Consider the following 22,654-nt stretch of genomic DNA (forward strand, 5'->3'; position numbering starts at 1 on the left):
ATAATTCCCACTTCTCACGTACTTTAGATTAATACCATGCACTGCAAAAGGTGGTGACATCATCACAGATTCCAGAAGGGAGACACGCATTCCCTTCAAGTTGACAAATCACAGCTCTGACATGGGAAAGAACAGCACGAGGTCTAGATCCTGGTCCTGTCTCTGGCCTCCAGAGGGCGATGTTGCACAAGGGAGGCTTCTGTTTTTACTGAGCCGCCTCTTCATCCACTGAGCCCCTCGTCCGTCCCTGCCACTGGTTGATGCTTCCTCACTGGTGTCTGTAAGGTACCTGTCACTAGAACAAGGGACCAGAGAGCATCCAGACTGCTTAAAGGAAAACCTCTTTCTAACCGTTTGTGAAACTTGTCCAAGCAAGGGACTGTGCTCCCAGCCTCTCCACTCAGTGCCCCAAGGCTCAGATACTGCGACCTTCCTGCCTGCACAGATACCTGTAGCATCGCCACCACTCAGCCATGCTCCTGCTGCTCGTGCCAGTGCTGGCGATGATTTTCGCCCAGAGTGAGTACATGCCATCCCCCCTCCCCTCCCAAAAGTGACCGTGTTGATTCGAACTAAAGAGGGACACATTTTCTTCACAGCCAAGTCTGCGCTGCGTTTCCTTACTCAGCATTAATGTTGCAGGAGGAAGCAGAGCCCAGTCGGTGTCCCAGCCTGACCGCCACGTCATGGTCTCTGAAGGAATCCCCCTGGAGCTTAGGTGCAGCTACTCATCTTCTTTCTCTCCCTATCTCTTCTGGTACTACCAACGCCCCAACCAAGGCCTCCAGCTCCTCCTGAAGTACATGTCAGGGGCCACCCTGGTTAAAGGCATCAATGGTTTCCAGGCTGAACTGAGGAAGAATGAAACCTCCTTCCACCTGAGGAAGCCCTCAGCCCATTGGAGCGACTCAGCTGAGTACTTCTGTGCTCTGAGTGACACAGTGCCTGGGGCTGCAGGGGGAGCTGAGCACAAACCTGAAATGACACAGGGGACTTTGTGTGACCCACGGGCTCAAGCTGGGGAATTTTCAAGAGGTTTTCATTTTCTGTGCAGCCCAAGAGGGCAGGGTGGCTGAGCACATGGGCGTGTTTTGTCTCCTAAATACTTGCCTCCATGTCTGTCCTGCTGCCTTTAGTCTGACTGTGTCCCAGATGAAGGTCTTGTGATGAATTTCTCCAGCAGGGACCCCTGTCTTCCTTCACGACTTCATACCCAACACCTGCACTCTGAAGAAAGTACATCATTGCTATAAGAGCTCTGACGTAAAAGAGGCAGAAGCATTTTCATTTTAAAAAGTCACTTCTAGCATCCACTGTAATGGTTATCATTGCCTCAAGGGAACTTTAGTGTCTGGCTATAGACAGACTCTGGTTTCTTTTTGGTGTGTCACTTCTTCTGTTTTGGGGCACAACTTAAGAACAGACCCATCACCACTGAGAAGTCCAAATTTGAGAGTCTTAATTAGCTGGCCAGCTGACTGTCTCACACAATGCCCCAAAAATGGCTATTGGGAGAATAGCCCCATCATAGGATTGCAGGGGCTTTTATACCATAAGTCAGTACATCAATCATAACTGTCTGCTGCTATGATTCAAAACTATAAGCTAACATCATGAGATCTAAAATCATAAGCAGAAGGGGAAGTAGGTCAAAATGACCTTACTTAGGTACAAATTGAAGAACAGTTACTAACATCTAGACAATCACTGTTGACATGGTACATTGTTTAGGAAAAATAGGAATCAAAAAGAAAACAATTTTTCATGATACAAGAATTGCCATTTTGTGTTACCAAACATGTCATGTTAAGTAACTGTTGATGGTACAGAGGCGGGGTATTCCCATGAGAGAAGTATTCCCTACTTAACATGGAGTCTCAAGGTAAAATGGAGTCTGTTTAGTCATTGCCCATATAGCCTGACCTGTAACATTTCCATGGAGTCAAATATCACACTTCCAGTTTTACTTTTGTATCCCTTTTTAAGTGTTTGGAGTTTTCCTGACACAACATTTATCCTTTCATTGTCCTTTATTTCAATCAGGTTTATACTTTTCAGGGACAATAATATTTTAAAATTTTGGTGAAAACACTTACGATTTAATTTTTTTTTAGAAAACTGTAAGTCCACAATTCAATATTGGTAACAAGGAGCAAAATATTGTACAAAGCATCTCTAGAACATTTTCAACCTAACTGAAACTTGATACTCTTGGACCAATATCTTCCCACGTCCTCCTCCCTGTAGTCCCTGGCAACCACCATTCTACCCTGCTGTGAGTTTGACCAGTTTTGATATTTCATCTCAGTGGAATCATACAGTATTTGTCCCTCTATGGCTGGTTCATTTCACTTAGCATCATGTTCACAAGGTACATCTGCATTGTTGCACATAGCAAGGTCACCATATTTTTAAAGGCTGAATGATATTTTATTTATGTATATGCTGCATTTTCTTTATCCACTTTTCTACTGTCTGATATTAGGTCGTTTCCACATCTTGATTGTTGTGAATAGTACTGCAACACCCAAGGGAATTCAAATATCTCACTGAGATCCCAATTTCAATTATTTTAGATAAATACCTAGAAGTGGCATTGTTGGATCATACAGTGGTTTTATCCATAATTTTTTGAGGAAGATCCATACTGCTTACCCTAATAGGTGCAACAGTTTGAATTTCCACAACCATGTCAAAGGATTCCAATTTCTCTACATCTTCACCAACACTTGTCTTTTTTTTTTAAATTATATCTTTATTTTATTTATTTTCATGTGGTGCTAAGGATTGAACCCAGTGCCTCACACATGCTAGGCAAGTGCTCTGCCACTGAGTCACAACTGCAGCCCTTTGATTGTCTTCTGTTTTCAGATAGTAGCCATCTTCATAGATGTGAAGTGAAATCTAATTGCAATACCTCATTCCTCTGATCATTGGTAAGTTGAACACATAGAACCCTAAAGAGCTAAAACCATCTTGAGAAAGAAAAACAAAGCTGAAGGCAAACACCTCACCTCCTAGGTTCTGAATATATTACAAAACAGTGTGATACTGTCATTAATGTAGATGTACAAACTAATGGAACAGAATGGAAAACCCATAAATAAGCCCATGCATGTACATTCAGTTGATCTTTGTCAAGGATACCAAGAACAGGAAATGCATGATGAAACAAAGATAAATTTTCAATTAAAAATATTTCTACGAAAGATTATGTTAATAACTTATGGTTAAACAGTTCAGTAACTCAACTACCATGCAAATAGGTAGGACTGATTAGAAGGCAACTGTTTTTAAGCCAGAGAAGACGAAACATTACTTAGCACTAATTTCATAGTTGAGGAAGTAAGTGTGATAGTCTTAGGGTGATGTCATTCCTTCGCTGCTCACCATCAGTGTTCCTGTTGCTGAGTTGCCTCTGAACAGCTAGGAAATGATTGGCTGAAAGTCACGTGAGATCCCATACGCTGGGCACAGAAGAACTTAATTTTCTATTAATTACTATTAAACACATTCACATCTGATTGGTCTGTGCTAAGATTTATGTTTGATCTATCAAAATGTATAAGTGCATTCTACTGTCATGTACAACTGAGTAGAACAAAAATATCAAAAAAGAAAATTGTATTTAGAGTAAAAAAATTATATGTTTTAATCCAAGTCTCCTTTCTGAATTTTCAACAAAACAGAATGAAAGCTATTGTGCTTTTACATTGTTTTCTTTGGTTATTTTGATTTTTGTAGCTTTTAAAATTAAAAACCATTGTTCTGACAAGGCAGGCAACTCTAGTGTAAGAACACAATTTTACAGAGAGTATGCTGTACCTGTTTTCCCCAAAGTATCTTGTAGATTTGTCATTGTTCATACTTGGTGAGAGGGTAACTGGGCTAGCAGTTCTAATGTAACATTCTAATGTAACATTCTAACATAGCAGTTGTAATGTAACATATTTTAAAATAGCATTTAAGTAAATGGTCTAATTTCTACACAATATTACACTGAACTTTTTGTGCTTTTGAGGTGTTTAATAAGCTCAGCTAACTCATGATACTGTAGCAACTTATGCCTCAGTGTGCTTGATTTTAGCAGCTTACAGAAGTATTTATGAAGGAAAAATATATAAATATAAATATATAAAAATATATGAAATACCTCATGTTGAAAATTATTGTACTATATTTTTAGTGTAACCATGCAGAACTTGTTAGACACATGAATGTGTATGATCGTGTTAAATGCAAATGTTTTAGTCAGCTTTGTCACTCCTGTGACTGAAAGACCTGACAAAGAACAATTTTAGGGGAGGAAAGTTTGTTTGAGGGCTCACGGTTTCAAGAGTCTCAATCCAGGGATAGCTGGCTCCATTCTTTGGGGATTTAGGTGAGGCATCATTCCATCGTAGTAGAATAGTGTGGCCAAGGGAAGCAGCTCACATGATGATCAGCAGAGAGAGACTTCACTTGCCAGATACAAAATATATACCCCGAAGCCACACTCCTGATGCCCCCCTCCTCCAGCCACACACAGCTTACCTTCAGTTACCATTCAGTTAATCCATATCAGGAGATTGATTCAGCAATGACTTAAGGCTTTCGTGACCCAATAACATCACATCCAAACTATAAAAACAAACAAAGTAAAACTGATTCACAGGAAAAATAAAATGAATACACAATGAGAAACTAGAAGCCCCTTAGTGATTCATGAATACTTATCATCATTTTCCTGATTATTAGAGATGTTGGACACTCATTTAAAATATATCTTTGGCCATTTATATGTCTTTGGGGAATGTCCAGTCAAGTCTTTTTCCATTTTTAAATCAGTATTTTTATTTTTCCTATTGAGGAGTTTTATGTATTTTGGGGATTAACCTCATATCAGATGTGATTATGAATATTTTCTTTCACCCCATAGGTTACTTTTTTAATCTGGAGATTGTTTCCTTTGCTGTGAAGAAGCTCTTTGGGATATCCTAATCTCACTTGACTACTTTTGTTTTTGTTGGCTGTGCTTTTGATGTCATATCCACGAACCAGTCACTGCCAAGGCCAAGATCAAGAAACTCCTCTCTTATCTTTTCCTAGGAGTCTCAGATTTTTAAGTTCAGGGCCTGAATTCACGTCCAGCTGACTTTTGTGTATGGTGTAATCTAAAGGTCCAGTGTCATTCATTTGCAAGTGGATATCTATTTCCCCATGACCATTTGTTGAAGAGACTCTCCTTTCCCTTGTTTATTTCCCTTGTGCAGGTGCCCTTGACAAAGATCAGTTGAGTGGATATGAATGTTTATTTCTGGTCTTTCTGTTATGTTCTATTGGCTTATGTGTGAAGACATTATATAAGGAAAACATTTTGAAGTTGAATATTTTTAACTTGCAAAGGTTATAGATTTTTAACTTGATTTATTATATTAGTGGATATTTTAATATTGAATCATATCTGTGTTCTTGGCATAAAATGTATGTTTCAAGAGAACCTTTTATTTTCTCTTCACTTATTTCATTTATAAATGTGGGAATGAATTCTCATGTTTCACTGTTCAAAGTTACGATGAAAAGGTCCCCATTCAACCTAGTTAGCTGACTTCACAGTTGTCCTTCCCAGAGTCTGAACAATTTTTGCATATGAAGCCAAATAATACAAATATTAGGAAAACTGCCCTCTTTGTAGGTGATGTTGGGCAAGTCTTGGTATTTCTTAGTCAGGGGACATCATTTAATTATTTTCTATATTTCCTGTATTTCTATATTTCCTATATTTCTATATTTCTAAAAACTACCTATCAGAAAGCAGGCAGAATAAAATTTCAACTTTTAAGATAACCTCAGTTCCTTGCCCATTTTTCCAAGAAAAATGGATTTGTGTTGGCTGTGATCCCACCCAGACCTTGCTGCAGGGTTCCCTCCTGGCACTCTCCAATCCACACTTGCTCCAACACTCTCCCCCATGCTTCTTCTTTCCTTTTTTTTTTTTTTCTATCTATCTTCCTTTCCTTCTTCTCAATTACCAGCTCATTTTCCATCCAGAACATCATAAGTTCAATATTGAAAAATTCACAAAATTTTCTAGAGGATTTTTGCCATTTTTTTGACTGCTCAGAATCAGGACCCTTTTTTTTTTTTTTTTTTTTTTTTTTTTTTTTTTTTTTTAGCAAGAGCAAGTTTTGAGACATCACATCAGGCCCTGTTCTAATGGCACTTTATGATCTCATCACTGACTTTTCACAGCTCTGAAAAGGGAGCACTGTATTTTTATTACCCATTATTCATATTTTACAGTCAAGAGAATACTGGCCCAGAGCATATAGACAGCTACTGAGTGGGTGGTTATCACCTTGACCTCCATGATGTCTGGACTACAAAGCTTCTTCTCTGCCTGTGCCCCATCCTCCTGCCATAGAAACTGAAAGACCCAGATACTCATTGCTATGCACTGAATTATGTTTTCACAAAATTCATATGTTGAAGTCCCAATGCTGTATACCCGAGAATGTGACTGTATTGAAGATAGGCCCTTTAAAGCGGTGATTCAGTTAAAATAGGGTCCTTTGGGTGGCTCTCATCTAAAATGATCTGTGTCCAAGTAATAAGAGGGGATTTGAGCACAGACGGCACAGACGGAAGGGGGACAATTTGAAGACACAGTGAGAAGATAGCCATCTGCAAGACTCAGGAGAACCCCAAACTGCTGACACCTGGAATTTTGACTTAAATCTTCAAAAATTGTGAGAAAATACATTTTGTTGCTTAGGTCATTCAGTCTGTGGTCTTTGTAATACAACCCTAGCAAAGTGGTACTTCATATATGAGCCTACTGTGCAGATAGTTGTGGGCACATGAGTGGGCCCCAGGAGCAGGTGCATCCTTCTCAGTGTTGACTCAGGAACCAGTTATGGATAAAGGAGAGATTAAGAGTTTCCTTTGGGTGAGTGGAGGGAATTACAACAACACAGAGATGACTGGGCAGCAGAGACAGTAGAATTGCAGCTACATATGTCATTCTGCCTGAGCAGCTTTGTAGGAACCACCTGCAGAGTCTGGGACTCAGAAGAGGAGCCGATGGATTCTCAGAAGAGGGCTTCTCCAGACTGATTTTCTGTGCTGCCCTGACTTGGTAGATTTGAGTCTACTTTCCTGAAGCTATTGGGGATTCCCAGGCAAACCTGGTATTCACTAATTTGTTCCTTTTTTATTTAATCAAATCACAGTCCATTTGCATTGCTCATAAAATAAAAACTCTGACATATACTCTCATTCCAGCATTACCTGCCCCCCCCCCCAAAAAAAAAGCACATGATCTTGAAGATATGTTTGTAGAAATTGTTGTAATTGTATCAAACTTCACAGTGGCTTTCAAGGGTATCCAATAATTTCTGGGCTTCAACATTCTTCCCTCATTGAGTTCTCATCTGAATTCAATTATATCTACTTTTACTCTAAGCTGAAACCAGGATTCAATGCAGACAGAGAATGAACTAGCTTTCTAGTTCCTTCAGTGTCAGTTCTGCACATTTCACCATCCAGAACACATTTTATCAGCAGGATGATGTTGCCACCACTAGATGGCAGTGCCTCCCTCTCCTAAGACCCAGTTTCAATCTGTGTGTGTGTGTGTGTGTGTGTGTGTGTGTGTGTATAAGTGTGTGCACACAGGCACCCTTGCTTGCTTGCGTGTGTGTTCAAAGCAAAGGATTGAGTTTGCTGCTGACTGGCTGGGTAAAAAAGTCAAGACTCTGGGAGGGGGATGGAAGACTAGATAAATGTTCAGTAATGGAAACTAACTCTTCTGACTGAAGGACCTGGCTCCTTTTCAGGTCCCAGAACTGTGCCTCCTGTGATCCCAATAAGGAAGAAGGATGCAGAAACTCCTGGGAGTGTGTTTGGTGACTCTGGGGCTTCAGTTGGCCTGTGAGTGGGGGAGCTAATGGAGATGGGAAGAGGGAGACCAGAGTTTAGAGCCCACATGCCACCAGAGAGTTGAGTCTTCCTGTGATTTTAGAAAAGGGAGAATTTGAAAATGCATTTGGTGACTTCTGGTCTCTGGTCTTGTTTCTGCTTAGGGGTGAACAGCCAACAAGAAGAAGCAAGTCCTCAAGTCCTGAGCATCCAGGAGGGAGAAAATGCCACCATGAACTGCAGTTACAAAGCTAGTACTACCAGCCTGCAGTGGTATAGACAGGATTCAGGTAAAGGTCCTGCTCTGGTGATTTTAATACGTACAAATGAGAGAGAAAAACGCAATGGAAGACTAACAGTCACCCTGGACACCTCCACCAAAAGAAGCATCCTGTCCATCACCGCTTCCCTGGCTGCAGATGCTGCTACTTACTTCTGTGCTACAGAAGCACAGTGATCAGCAGGCACCTGCAGCCCTGATGCAAACCCTGCCAGGGCTGCTTTCCAGAAGCCCTGACCATGGGTGGACTTTGTGGTTTCACATTCTTCAGGAAGGAGTCTACATGTGGTGGGCAGGGAGCCCATTCAAATTTGTGTTTTTTTTTTTTTTTTTAAAGCATCTTGGAATAGGGCAAAGGTCACAAAATGTGGAAAGGGAACTGTAAGGCCAGGCTCAGTTCTGCCCATCTTGGTTCCATGTTCTCAGGCTCACCTGCCGCTTGCCACCGACAAGCGGGACAAAAGACATGTACACTTCAGAAGTTCATGAAGCAGCTTCCGCTTTATTCGGATAACACCCTCAATATATAAGCAGTCTCATGCATAAGCAATTGTAATCAGATATGTCCATCCAATCCTATTAAAGGTCAAGCGATCATGAGCTCAAGCATACATGTAAGATATATCTGTCCACGTGCTAAGCGGCTGAACTAATTATCATACAGCCAATGGTAAATGCTTCCTGTTTTTCTCAAGGCGCATTCAGCACTCCCTTTGGCTCTCTGCCAGTTGTCATCTTGGATGCATGTGGCGTAACCCTGGGCCCCGGGTCTCACCTGACACACTCACCCTCAGTATAAATGCCTTTTGTAGCCTCACTTGAAGTGAAGGATTTGGATCACTGAGTCCAAATGATTCTTCATATTCTAATTTTAAAAGGAAAAAAGTAAACCCTGAACAACAGAGGATGAAGAAGGACTGCTCAGTAATGAAAGGTGTTTTAGTCAACTTTTTGCTGTTGTGATTAAAAGATCTGACCAAAATAATTTTAGAGGAGGAAAAGTTTATTTGGGGGTTCACTGTTTCAGAGGTCTCAGTCCATACAAGTCTGGCTTCATTCCTCATTGCTTGAGGTAAGGCTGAACATATTGGCAGAAGAGTGTGGCATAGGGAAGCAGCTCACATGATGATTAGAAAGCAGAGAGAGACTACACCCACCAGAAATAAAATATATACCCCAAGGCCATGTCCCCAGTGCCCACGGCCTCCAGCCACACACTACCCCCCTTCACTTACCACTCAGTTCATCTGTATCAGGGGATTAATTCACTGTGTTAAGGCTCTCACAACCCAATCATTTCTCTTTTAAACCTCCTCACATTGCTTCACACATGAACGTTTGGGGGACATCTCACATTCAAACCATAACGGAAATTCTCACCTGTCCTATTGCAGCCCTGGCCCCGAGGGTTCTTTGAGTCGCCTGAGATGACTCTTGCTTTCCTCTGGTTCCAGGAAGTGGTGGACTCTCAGGCATTGGGTTTAGGAGGAATCTTAGGATATGTCCAAGCAAACCTTCCATTTCACAGCTGAGGATTGGAGCCATTGTGTAATAAGAGAGGGAAATATCTGAATCAGATTCTGCTGTTAAGAGTTGTGTGATTTCCAAGTCTCAACTTCTCCATTAGGAAAAAGGGAATTTGTAAGAAAGTCATACTTTCGCCATCTAACAGAGGGATGTATATTCTCAATATCCAGGAATGGAAATGCAGTGTTGTGAAAGGCTTCTAGGATGAAGTACATTGGCTTTCCATCTATTTATTCTCACTCCTATTAAAATAAATAAATGTTGACTATAGTTTTCTTGACACAGTTTTGACACTACTGAAAATGTGTGGAGAAAATCAGGGCATTTGTATCTATGTGCATGCTTGGTGAAAAAGATGCAGAAGCAGGGGAAACACAGGGCAGGCCATAGTCCCAAAAGCCCCTACCTGTTAGCACCACTTGTACTAGAGTCACCCAGAGCACCACAAAAGTTCTGGACTATTGGGCTCAGTGCTGGCTCATGCAGTAGTCTCTGGCAAGGTGATGGGTTTGCATTTTTAATGAATATCATTAACCTTATTTAGAGATTGGCAGAGCTTCTTGTTATAGAAAACCCTGGCAGTGTTTTTAACAAGGAGGAAATTACTTGTCTCTCATATAAAGTAGCTCTATACCAAGCAGGGCTGTCATTGTTAGGGGCTTCGTCATGTTGTGAGGGACCTGGGGTCTTTCCAGCTTAATGTTTCTCATGCTTCAGGTGTCACTGTTGTGTTTACATTCCCAAGAAACTGCTAGAGATCCTTCCAGGTCACAACCCTTCTAGACAGAGAGATCACAGGTGATGGACGCCTGCTGGCAGAGGACAGCCTTTCCCGAAGCTCCACCTGGCAGCCTTCACTGACATTTTACTCACCAGTCACCAGATGTGTCCCCTCTCCCGCAAACTGAGGAGGAGATGGGGTGCCAGGACTTGTTAAGAAAATCTGACTATGCTGCCACCCACATCAAAATAGAGTTCTGCTAGTAAAACATAGGAAAGAATGGGCACAAAATAGGCAGCACACAGTTCCTCCCCCACTCTCAGGGCATGTTAGGACTCATAAATTTTCTGGGTCATATTTATTCATTTCTTTAATTTCTGCACTTAATCTTTCTCTTAGTTCTATTGAATTAAACTCATGAAATCTTCCAAAAGATTAAGTGTCCACCACTTAATTTGCCTCCACGACCTAATTAAAAACCTACCTTAATCCCTTGCTTCTCTGCCCCAGTGCACTTGACACACCCACTATGCCAGTGTAGACCTTTGCACTGAGAGTGACCTTGTCAGTTTGACCCAGATTCTCATTTGTTCTTAAGATGGAGAAAAACTTCCTAATGTGACCTGAACTTAGCAATTTGAAGGGTTCCTTCTCCTTTTCTTCCTCCAAATCACTTTCCCACTCCTCTAAAAATGCTTTTCCCTTCACAGAAAACAGTGGAAACTATTAACTGTCCACTCATTCTTGTACATCTGGTCAAGAGATCATAAGTTAAGAATCTCAGTGACCTCTCTGACAACTGGGGACCTCTGGCTTTCAAACATGCAATTTCTCTTTAATTTCTTTGATTATTTGATTAAAAAAATGATCTCTATTACTACTCTGGGTGCTTCTTAATGGCAGGGATGATTATTTGTGCAGCTCACTTTTGAATCTTTAGCAACAAAGTACTTCAGGTATAATGATAAACTCCTATTTCCTCCTTCCTATCCATTATCTTAGATAACATACTTACTTCAGTTTAAGCATTCTCTAAGAGTTATGATAATATCCTCATGGAAAAACAAGTATGAAGATCAGACTGAGTGTATTTCTCAGACTTAAGTCCATGGATCTTTAGAGGTATATAAATTAATTCCAGGCTGTATCAGAGGTCAGCAGCCTATACCCCAGTGGTCAAACAGAACAGCATGCCATCTGTTTTTGTAAACACAGGTTTACTGGAAAGAAGCCATGCCCTTTCATTTACATGGTGTAAAGGTTTGCTTTTATGTGAAAACAGCAGAGTTGAATAGTGCCAACAGAAAATTATGACCTTAAAGTCTAAAATACTTACTATTTGATTCTTTATAGAAAAGAAGTTGCTGGACACACTGTAACCCCAGTGGCTCAGGAGGTTGAGACAGGAAGATCATGAGTTCAAAGCCAACCTCAGCAATGGTGAGGTGCTAAGCAACTCAGTGACACCCTGTCTCTAAATAAAATATAAAAAGGGGTGGGGATGTGGCTCAGTGGCCGAGAATCCTTGAGTTCAATCCCTGGTATCAGAAAAAAAAAAAAAAAAGATTATAGAAAAGAAGTTTGCCAAACCTTGGGTATTTTTAGATTTGGAGTTTTCTGTTGGATGACAAATCTTTTTTTTAAATTTTGTTTTTATAATATTTCTATCAACACATATTAATTATATGTATTAATGGGGCTCACTCTGGTAATTCCATATATGCATATAGTAGACACTGACCAAATCTTACCACTTTTCACACCCCACAGCCATCCCAATTTCTAGTAATCACTATGCTACTTTCAGGTCAACTATTTTTTTTTAAATTCCCATACAAGAGAGAGAACATACTGTGTCTGCCTTATTTCACTTAAAATAATACCTTCTAGTTCCATCTGCTTTGCTGCAAATGAAAGGACTTCATACTTCTCAGTGGCTAGATAATACTCCATTGTGTATATATATCACACATTTCCCATTATCTACCCTTATGTTGATGAACACCTCTGTTGATTCTTTATCTTAGCTTTTGTGAACAGTCCCTCATGAACATGAGTGTGCAGGTATCTCTTGGTTTAGTTATCTCATTTTTGTTTCCCAGGAGTTGGGTGGCTGATCATATGGTGGTTCTATTTTCAGTTTTTTGAGGAAACTTCATACTCCAGAGGTTCTACTAATTTGCATTTCCACCACCAGTGTATAAGAATTACTTTTCCTCCACAAACTTATCAACATTATTGTTATTATTATATTAATTATTATGGTAATAATTCTAACTTAGGTGAGATGATCTCATTGTAGTTTTGATTTGCATATCATTGCTGGCTTAGATATTGGACTTTTTTGTATTTCTTCTTCTAAGAAGTTCTATTCAAACCATTTGTCTAGTTTTAAATTAGATGATATGCGTTTTGTTAAGTTTTTGAGTTCTTTACATATTCTGGATATTAACCCTCTGTTAGATTAATTGTTGGTAAATATTTTCTTACATTCTGTAGGTTATCTCTTCACTCTGTTGATCTCTTCCTTTGCTGTGCAGAGCTTTTTCATTTTATGTAATCCCATTTGTTTCTCTCTCTTTTTTTAGTACTTGGAAGGGAATTGAACCCAGGGAATTGAACCAGGTTTACCACTGAGCTCCATGTCCAGTCCTTTCTATTTTGAGGCAGGGTCTCACTAAATTGCAAGAGGTTGACCTCTAACTTGTGACCTGCCTTAGCCTCCAGAGTTGCTCAGCCCATTAGTCTATTTTTGAATAAAAGCATATTTTTATTTTTAATTGATTGTTTTTAGATATACATGACACTTGGGTGTATTTTGACATGTTATACATAATGGAGTGCAACCCATTACAATTTTGATCCCATTCTTGTAGTTGAACATGATGTGGCATTACATTGGTTGTGTATTCACATATGAGCATAGAAAAGTTAGGTCCAATTCATTCTACTGTCTTTCCTATTCTCATTCTTCCTCCCTTCCCTTCAATCCCATTTGTCTAATCCAATGGACTTCTATGCTTCTCGCCCTACCCTCCCTTGTTATGGGTTAGTATCAACATATCAGAGAGAATGTTTGACCTTTGATTTTTGGGGGACTGGTTTACTTCTCTTAGTGTGATAATCTCCAATTCCATCCATTTACTGGTGAATGCCATAATTTCATTCTTCTTCATAACTGAGGAATATTCTACAATCTTCTTTATCCATTCATCTGTTGAAGGTCATCTAGGTAGATTTCATTACTTGGTTATGAATTGACTTCTATAAATATTGATGTGACTGCCTCACTGTCATATGCTGATTTTAAGTCCTTTGGGTTTAAACCAAGGAGTGATATAACTCAATCAAATGGTGGTTCCATTTCAGATTTTCTAAGGAATCTCCATATTGCTTTCCTGAGTGGTTTCACCAATTTGCAGTCCCACCAGCAATGGTAAGTGAAACTTTTTCCCCCACATTCTCACCAACATTTAATGTTACTTGTATTCTTGATTATTGCCATTCTGACTGGAGTGAGATGGAATCTCAATGTAGTTTTAATTTGCATTTCTCTAATTGCTAGATATGTTGAACATTTTTGCATATATTTTTTGACTATTTGTATTTCTTCTGTGAAGTGCCTGTTCAGTTCCTTTGCCCATTTATTGATTGGGTTGCTCGTTTTATTGGTGTTAAGTGCTTTGAGTTCTTTTTATATCCTGGAGATTAATGCTTTATCTGAGGTGCATGTGGTAAGGATTTTTTCCCATTCTTTAAGCTCTCTCTTCGTGTTCTTGATGGTTTACTTTGCTCTAAAGAAGTTTCTTAGTTTGATGCCATCTCATTTATTGATTCTTGATTTTACTTTTTGTGCTTTAGGAGTCTTATTGAGGAAATCTGTTCCTGAGCAGATATGATGGAGAGTTGGGCTCACTTTTTCTTCTAGTATGTGCATGGTCTTTGGTCTAATGCCAAAGTCCTTGATCCACTTTGAGTTGAATTTTGTGCAGGGTGAGAGATAGGGGTTCAATTACATTTTGTTACATATGGTTTTTCAATTTTCCCGACTCCATTTGTTGAAGAGGCTACCTTTTCTCCAGTAAATGTTTTTGGTGACTTTGTCTAGTATGAGATACCTTTATTTATGTGGGTTTGTGTCTGTGTCTTCTATTTTGTTCCTTTGGTCTTCAATTCTACTTTTGTGTCAGTACCATGCCATTTTTGTTACTATAGCTCTGTAAAATATTTTAAGATCTGGTATTGTGATGCTTCCTGCATTACTTTTCTTGCTAAGGATTGCTTTGGCTAATCTGGGCCTCTTACTTTTCTAAATGAATTTCATGATTACTTTTTCTATCTCTATAAAGAACATCATTGGAATTTTAATATTAAATCTGTATAGCACTTTTGGTAGCATGGTCATCAAAAAATAGAAAAGGATGGAACCCTTTGAAACTCATTCTGTGAAGCTAGTATCACCCTGATACCAGAACCAGACAAAGACACATCAAGGAAAGAAAACTTCAGATCAATGTCCCCGATGAACATAGATGCAAAAATTCTTAACAAAATTTTAGCAAATCACATACAAAAACATATTTAAAAATTGTGCACCATGATCAAGTGGGGTTCATTCCAGGGATGCAAGTTTGGTTCAACATACAAAAATCAACATACAATAATAACACAATTATCTCAATAGATGCAGAAAAAGCATTTGACAAAATTTAGCATCATTTCATGTTCAAAGTACTAGAAAAACCAGGGATATTAGGATCATACCTCAATATTGTAAAAGCATTATATGCTAAACCCAAGGCCAATATCATTCTAAATGGAGAAAAATTGGAAGCCTTCCCTCTAAAAACTGGAACAAGACAGGGATGCCCTCTTTCACCATTTCTATTCAACATAGTCCTTCAAACCCTAGCCAGAGCAATTAGGCAGACCACAGAAATTAAAGAGATATGAATAGGAAAAAAAGAGCTCAAACTATCCCTATTTTCCAATGACATGATTCTACATATAGAAGATCCAAAAGGAAAAAAAGAAAAAAGAAAAGAAACATCACCAAAAAACTTCTTGAACTCAACAAAGATGAATTAAACAAAGTAGCAGGATATAAAATTAACACCCATAAATCAATTGCATTCCTATATACCACTGACAAATCAACTGAAAGAGAAATTAGGAAAACTATTTCATTCACAATAGCCTCAAAAAAAGAGATACTTGGGAGTCAATCTAACAAAAGAGGTAAAAGACCTCTACAATGAAAACTACAGAATACTAAAGGAAGAAATTGAAGAAGACCTTAGAAAATTGAAAGAGCTCCCATGTTCTTGGATAGGCAGAATAAAAGCATATTTCTAATCATCTGGGTGACTAACTTAGAATTGAACATCCTAATTTATTGTAATGCTTTTTCGTGTCATTTTCACCAAATTAAGGGTCAAAGGGATAATAGCACTTTATAAACCAAGACATCATGGTTGTTTAGATGGATAAAAATTTTCAGGGCAATTTGGTTATTATTTTGATTATGGCCTATGCACACAGGCGAAATTCCAAGTAATTTGCATTAACATGGTCACCGCTATCTTCCCATTGAAAAAAATGATGTATTTTTCACATCCATTGTTAGTGTGCATCAACGTGCAATTCAGTAGATATAAAGTTAGCAATAAATGAACATTATATATTTTTCAGAGATAAATCTTTGGTGATTCATGAAATAATAAAATTGTACACTGAGGACTTAATTGGGTACTTTCGAATTAAAAAAAAAAACCAAAACTTTCCCCTAGCAATTACTAATCATAACACAGACAATAATACATCAAGCTCCAAATCACTTTGTCCATTATTGAAGTATCCATTCTTACCTTTATTCTCATAATGTATACCAACTCTTTAGTTTCATCAAAGTGTCATCTCTTACACTGATGTTTTAATTAGAATTTTACTTATATTTATTTGCAATTTTTTTATTTGATAATTTTGCAACATCTGTGAGTCTTAAAGTTAGTACCTAGTTTTGTTTTTGTATGTGTTTGGAGGCCCTAAATTTTAAAAAATGGTCAGAATGAGAGTGGCCCTTACAGGAACATCTGTTGTGAGAAACAGATACACCTATTATCCAGGACCTGCCCTGGGAGAAACTGGTTACACCAGGGCCTGAGATACATCCTCTCATACAGACTATACTTCATAAAAGGACATATTCATTCATTCATTCATTTATTCATTCATTCTTTGAATATTTTGAGCATCTTTCATGAGTAAAGGGCTTGTATATTTTGGGAGACAGACTATTGATACTAACAGGATTGGGTTCCAGATATTGGGAACACCAACTGTAACTTGAGAAACAGGGATTGTAAAATGATGTGATCAGACAGATATGTACACAAAATATGAAGGGAGAGGAGTTGGGACCTGACTCAGGCTGAAGAAAAAGTGAGTGCACTCATGTTCTTAAAGAATGAATTGAAGTTATGAGGCATAAGGCAGGGGAGAGAAGGGAGAGAGTCCAAACAGAGGGGTTCACCCCCTGGTTTCAGGAAAGGTGTGGAAATGTGTCAAGGGGAGATCTCACAAAATGCTTTGTTACACTCCCAGTGAACCCATATACCTAAAAACATCTTTACTAGGTGTGAACATGCATTTGATGCTGGACTGGGAAGACTTAAGGAGCTATATTGTCCTGAACTTAAAGAGGGTGACAGAAGAAATACCCACTGCCTGGGCCCCAGGCACCACTAAAAGTGTGCAGAGTGTTACTGTGTTCTTCCTGGAGCCCAAGATACTACTTTCTCTTCTTTGCACCTTGAGCTCCAGTCTAGGGTAAATACCACCTTCAAAGATGTAAAGCAGGGTGCAGGGATAGGGGAAAACAGGGTACTGTCCCTTCCAGTTGGTAGTTGACTAATTCCCCTTCTGCTTCTGAACAACACATCTCTCTTTTCTTCAGCTTGTGGCATAATCTTGTAGGGCAGTTTGTCTTGCTTAACACCTGGACCAGACTTTGTAGAAGATTCCACAAGGGATCAAGCAATTAGAGGAAGAACTGTCTCAACTTTGGGGAATCCCTGAATGAAACCTTCTGCTGACTCTCAGGCAACCATGCTGTCTGCTTCCTGTCAGGATTGGTGATCTTGTCGATATTCAGAAAGCAGTATTAACTCAAAATGGTTAAGATGTTCTATGCCTTGGATTTAGGATGACCTTCAACCCTCTTGGAATTGGAGAATATCCCCATTACATTACCAGTGTAACAAAGCCTTTACTATTTTAAGAAGGGTGCAAAGGAGACTCTGACCCAGGCAGAGACCCTGTTTTGCTTCCTGCTCCCTGAGGGGAAGCTCTGACCCTGAACTGCACTTACAGACACAGCCACGCACCTTTCCTTTTCTGGTACATCCAAGGACTTGGGACTCTACTGAAAAACTCATCAGAAGACAAGCAGTGTTTCCAGGCAGGTCAACTAAGGGTGACAGCTCCTTCCCCATAAATAAATCTTGCCTGTAGATGTAAGCCTGGGCTGACCTCTGTGCTCTGAGGCTCTTGGGTGTGCAGATGGGGTGCAAACCCAGAGGGTGAGGGGGTCTTGGGTGTGGCCACTCAGGGAGGGGTGATTTCTCTGTCCAGTGTTTCTGGCTGAATGTCTCCTCTAGGACCTTCCAACTCTGTTGACTCAGAGCAGGACATCTGGAGTTCTTGGATTACTCTCCAGAGCAGAATTGGGGGAGGGACAACGTCAAAGGGAACTGGGCTGTTTTCCAGAGGAGCCTGTTTTCAGCATAGATGTTTCTTCTCTCCCACAAATGGAGAACATGCCTGACAAGTTTCACTAGCTCTGCTACAGGACAGTTTAGTTATTTGGTCTATGCTGAAACATGTCACTTTAACTGTTTATAAATGTGACCAGGCAAAATAGTTCATGAACTAATGTGTGATCTGTTTTTATAGTTGGAACCTGGATTGTGTGTCTTGCTGATTTTAGCAGCAGAAACTCTATCTTCAATAAATGGGAACTTTATTTGCTCAGTCCTTGACTTCTTTTTCCCATAGGGTTGGTCTAGAAATGTGAATGCCTATGAAATTTCTAAGAGGACAGCTAAGAGAGACCATCCTCCTGTCTGGGGCACTGCAGTTTCAGAGCAGCCCTGTCAGTGCAGGCTGTTCTAGGGCATCTTGATCACATCTCACTCTGACCTTTCACTCAGCTTGGCAGCTCTTTAATGCTGAAGAATGACCTTGAGGATCTGTGCTCTGAGAAGTTCTGGATTCTAGACATGACTCTAGCAGTGAAACTGACCTGTTATTTTTATCACTCAATTTATGCCCATGATCCTCCTGCAGCAGCCAACAAAAAACTCAGGTGTCCACTCATAACAGAGGAGGGTGCCCATGTACTATAATTCACTGGGACCACAAATGGATAAAATACTCCCATGTTTCTCCACACCAAATGAACACAAACAGAGGAACTTGGGCTCTTGTTGCAACCCTGGGGGAATTAGTTCATCAGGAGAAGTTCCCTAATTTTCTGAAGATCTGGGAGCCCTGCATGTCCTTTTTCCTTCTTGCATTCTCTGGACGTGGCAGGTGCAATATGGGCTTTGCAAGGTCTAATGCTGCTTCATTTCAGGGTTCTCTTTAAGAAAAAGAAACTGAACTTAGAAATATTTGTTTCTGTGGCTGGAATAACAGGAAGCCATGAAATAAAAGCTTCATTTGTTTCATGATAAATATGTCTCTGGACCACGTAGAGATTAACTTCCTCTATAAGAATGAATTATTATGGGCTGGTGATGTAGCTCAGTGGTAGAACACTTGCCTAGCATGCATGAAACCCTGGGTTCAATCCTCAGCACTGAAAAATAATAATTGATTATTATAATAGCCTCAGTTTGTCCTGATATCTGCAGGTTCTCCTGCCCCAAGTCATACTTTCCACCACAGCAATTGAGTCACTTTAGCTATCATTCATATATTTTCACTTTTATCAATTTCAATTAACAGTTTTATTGAGAGATAACTCACATGCCATAAATGAATCCTTTTGTAATATTCACAGATTTGTGTAGTCATCGCTACCACTTTCAGTAAAACAACTCTGTGATATTGTAATGGTGGACATATGTCATTATGTATTTGTCTCAACCCATAGAATGAATGGCTCTGAGATCGAAACCTAATGTAAACTACACACTCTGGCTGACAATGATGTGTTCATGCAGCTTCCTCAGTTATAACAGATGTATCTCTCTGTTGCAGGATGTTGATAGAGGGAGGCTATGTATGTAGGATCCGGGGTCAGTTTGTGACTCAGGAGACATGATGTGAAATTATTCACTAACAATAAAATATTCCTCATGTGATTTTTGTCAAATTCCAAGACTGGCAAGGTAGGAACAAAGGTTGAGACTAAAATTTTACCTTCTTGTTAGAGAGTCCAAATCTGTTTTTACTTTTCACATTGGCACCACCTGTAGAAAAAAACGGAGTATGTAAGACCAAAATATATGTGACCATGTTAGTACACGACGATAGTTCAAAATAAATTTAAATCCTCCGTATTCCATCAAAGAAGAATATGCTGAACATGATTCAATTTTCTATTATTTCCAACACAATAAGTTATAAAAAGATAAAACAGCTGCTCAGAGCTGTCAGGCATCTCCCACTATACAGGAAGCATGTGACAGGGCCCAGGCAAACCTGCCCCATATCTGCTAACTGCATTTCCTGTTAGAGCAGATGAAGGACACAGCTTGGTATCTTTGCTTGTGCCTCTTGAGCATAAGGAACAAACTTAAAATCTGGATTTGAGACAGAACACAGAATATTTCTATCAGGGGAAGAGCTACCACTATGTGGGCCACCAGCCTGCTGGGAGCAGCCATCACCTCCATCTGTCTTGGTAAGGATGTGCACAAGCACAAGACTCAGGCTCTTCTCAGCCATGAAGGTTATGCAGAGAGAAGATCACTGCTTCTTGTTGAGGTTAAAAGGGATGGATAAAGGGCAATGGGATCAGAGCACTGGGTCCTTAGTCACTTTATCCTTTTTACTCCCATAATTCCAGATAAAGGATTAGTCTATTTCTTCCTCTCTCTTGTAGGAACCAGCATGGCCCAGAAGGTAATTCAAGATCAGACTGCAATTTCTGTGGTGGAGAAGGAGGCTGTGACCTTGGAGTGTGTATATGAAACCCGTGATCCTACTTACTACTTATTCTGGTACAAACAACTACCAAGTGGGAAACTAACTTTCCTTATTCGTCAGGACTCTTACAATGAGCAAAATACAACAGAGGGTCGGTATTCTCTGAACTTCCAGAAGGCATCACGTTCCATCCAGCTCACCATCACAGCCTCACAGCTCATGGATGCAGCAGTGTATTTCTGTGCTCTGAGAGAGGCCACAGTGAGAGGGTTGCCTGTAGGAGTCCCACAAAAACCTCAAGAAGAGCTAGGGCCTCTGGGGGGAGACTCCACCCCAGATAGAGAGGAGTAGGGGCTGTGTCAGCGCAGGTGGGGGTTTGGCAAGGAAACCTGAGTGCACTTCAAGTAGAACGTCCAGATGTTCACTTGTTAGAAGGATGTGTAGCTCCTGTCCTACGCAATAGATTGATAGAACATGTAGCAGATACTTTTATAGCACATGCAAAAATTATTTTTGAAATACAATTTAACAAGACTTATTAATCATGTATTGATTTTATTGAATTGAGAGTTTCAAATTACCTTTATACAAAATGGATAGTTTTATTGATGAGTTGTTAAATTTTTAGAATCATAAATTCATTTATGTATTCATTAGTATGTAGAATGCTTTAGTTCACTTGTAAAACAAATGGTTTTCATTGATTTTTAAAAATTTTTTTGAGAAACTTTCTCAATACTTTTTTCTCAAAAATGATCAATCAGGAAGAATAAATTACTAATCCATCAGGTAGAATAAGTTATTTAATTAAGATCTTTTCCCATAATCGTATTAACAACCTTTTGTACAAGCAGAATAGATTTGAAATGTTTCCAAAGTTACCATCGTCTGACTTCTCTCTTTTCTGACATGGTTATGATTTTTTAAAGAGCATCTAAATCTGTTGCTGCCCACAGAGGGAGATGATTATTGGGAATTTATCCTGACCTTGGATTCTCTTGTCTTCATCTTTTCTCTACAAGTTATTGCCAGTTTGAAGACGAGAAGAGATCAAAATCAGAATGACAGTTGTCATAGCAGCCAACACCAGAGAATCTTTGCCAGTGTCAACTTCCAGACTAAAAATAAAAATGTTTCCAGATGTATAACTAGTGCTCAAGAACAAGGATTTTTATTCCTTTTGCTCCATACATCTTTTCAAAAATCTCTGAATTTAATTTTCATTGTTTAAAACTCTAAAAGCATATTAAAAATGAGATTTCTTGCTCACCTAAAAAAATGAGAGATCTATGAATGCTAGGCCTTCTGGAGTAGAGGCCAAATGTTCTGTCCGAACATGTGAAGACTTTAAAGAATACTCATTTCATTTTTGAAAATATGCAAATATACCATTGTTTTCATAATATAAATTTATCTAAATTTACAATGTTAAATTATTAGTTACAAAAATTATTTATATTTATAAACAAATTCATAAGACAGACAAATCTGAATTAACATTTGATTAAACTATATCTGTTTTTCCTCAAAATTTCATGTATCACACTGTATATTCTAGTCTGGAAATTTAAGTGTAGGTTATTCATTATTATTTCAAATTAATATAACAACTTTGAAAGATGCTTAGTTGTATGGTAGGTAGGTGTTAGAAAATCATTAGTTAACAAGATATGATTCCTGCCTTTATGGATGTCATATCCAGTGAGGTATAGTGGTATCTGGTACAGAATAGCCAGGAGAAAGAATACTGAACTGAAGTTTTAGAGATCACTACATAAACAACCTATGTGAGTGACCTTAAGGAAATTAACTTCTTTCAACCTCTATTTCCTTACTTGCAGAGTGTAGAGGTTTAAAGTAGGCAGTGCTGTTGAACAGTTCTTTCCAAAATTTTGCTGGCCTCACAAAACACACTTATTTCATAGCTTCTTGAGTTCCTAACACTTATTAACTACCTTATTATATTTGGAAGAAGACAACTGGGTGTTATAGAAACTTCCATGGTGCTCACACACTGCACAATAGTGTAACAGGACTAGCAAGAAGCCAGAGTGATTGGGGAGAGAGGAGAG

The 22,654-nt window shown here is 39.2% G+C and overlaps 3 gene segments (V, D, J or C); all 3 read left to right on the forward strand.

Moving 5' to 3' along the window:
- The first annotated feature begins 395 nt into the window (after positions 1-395).
- On the forward strand, positions 396-1,177 carry LOC124977874 (T cell receptor alpha variable 8-2-like). The segment is given in 2 exon segments: positions 396-519; positions 643-1,177. Coding segments are annotated over 2 exon segments (480 nt in total).
- Positions 1,178-7,859: 6,682 nt separating this feature from the next.
- On the forward strand, positions 7,860-8,356 carry LOC124976529 (T cell receptor alpha variable 17-like). The segment is given in 2 exon segments: positions 7,860-7,911; positions 8,064-8,356. Coding segments are annotated over 2 exon segments (345 nt in total).
- An 11,834-nt stretch (positions 8,357-20,190) lies between these two features.
- On the forward strand, positions 20,191-20,933 carry LOC124976530 (T cell receptor alpha variable 19-like). The segment is given in 2 exon segments: positions 20,191-20,337; positions 20,539-20,933. Coding segments are annotated over 2 exon segments (444 nt in total).
- Positions 20,934-22,654: the final 1,721 nt, after the last annotated feature.

The sequence above is a fragment of the Sciurus carolinensis genome, chromosome 2 (assembly GCF_902686445.1).
Source record: "Sciurus carolinensis chromosome 2, mSciCar1.2, whole genome shotgun sequence".
NCBI classification, from domain to species: Eukaryota; Metazoa; Chordata; class Mammalia; order Rodentia; family Sciuridae; genus Sciurus; species Sciurus carolinensis.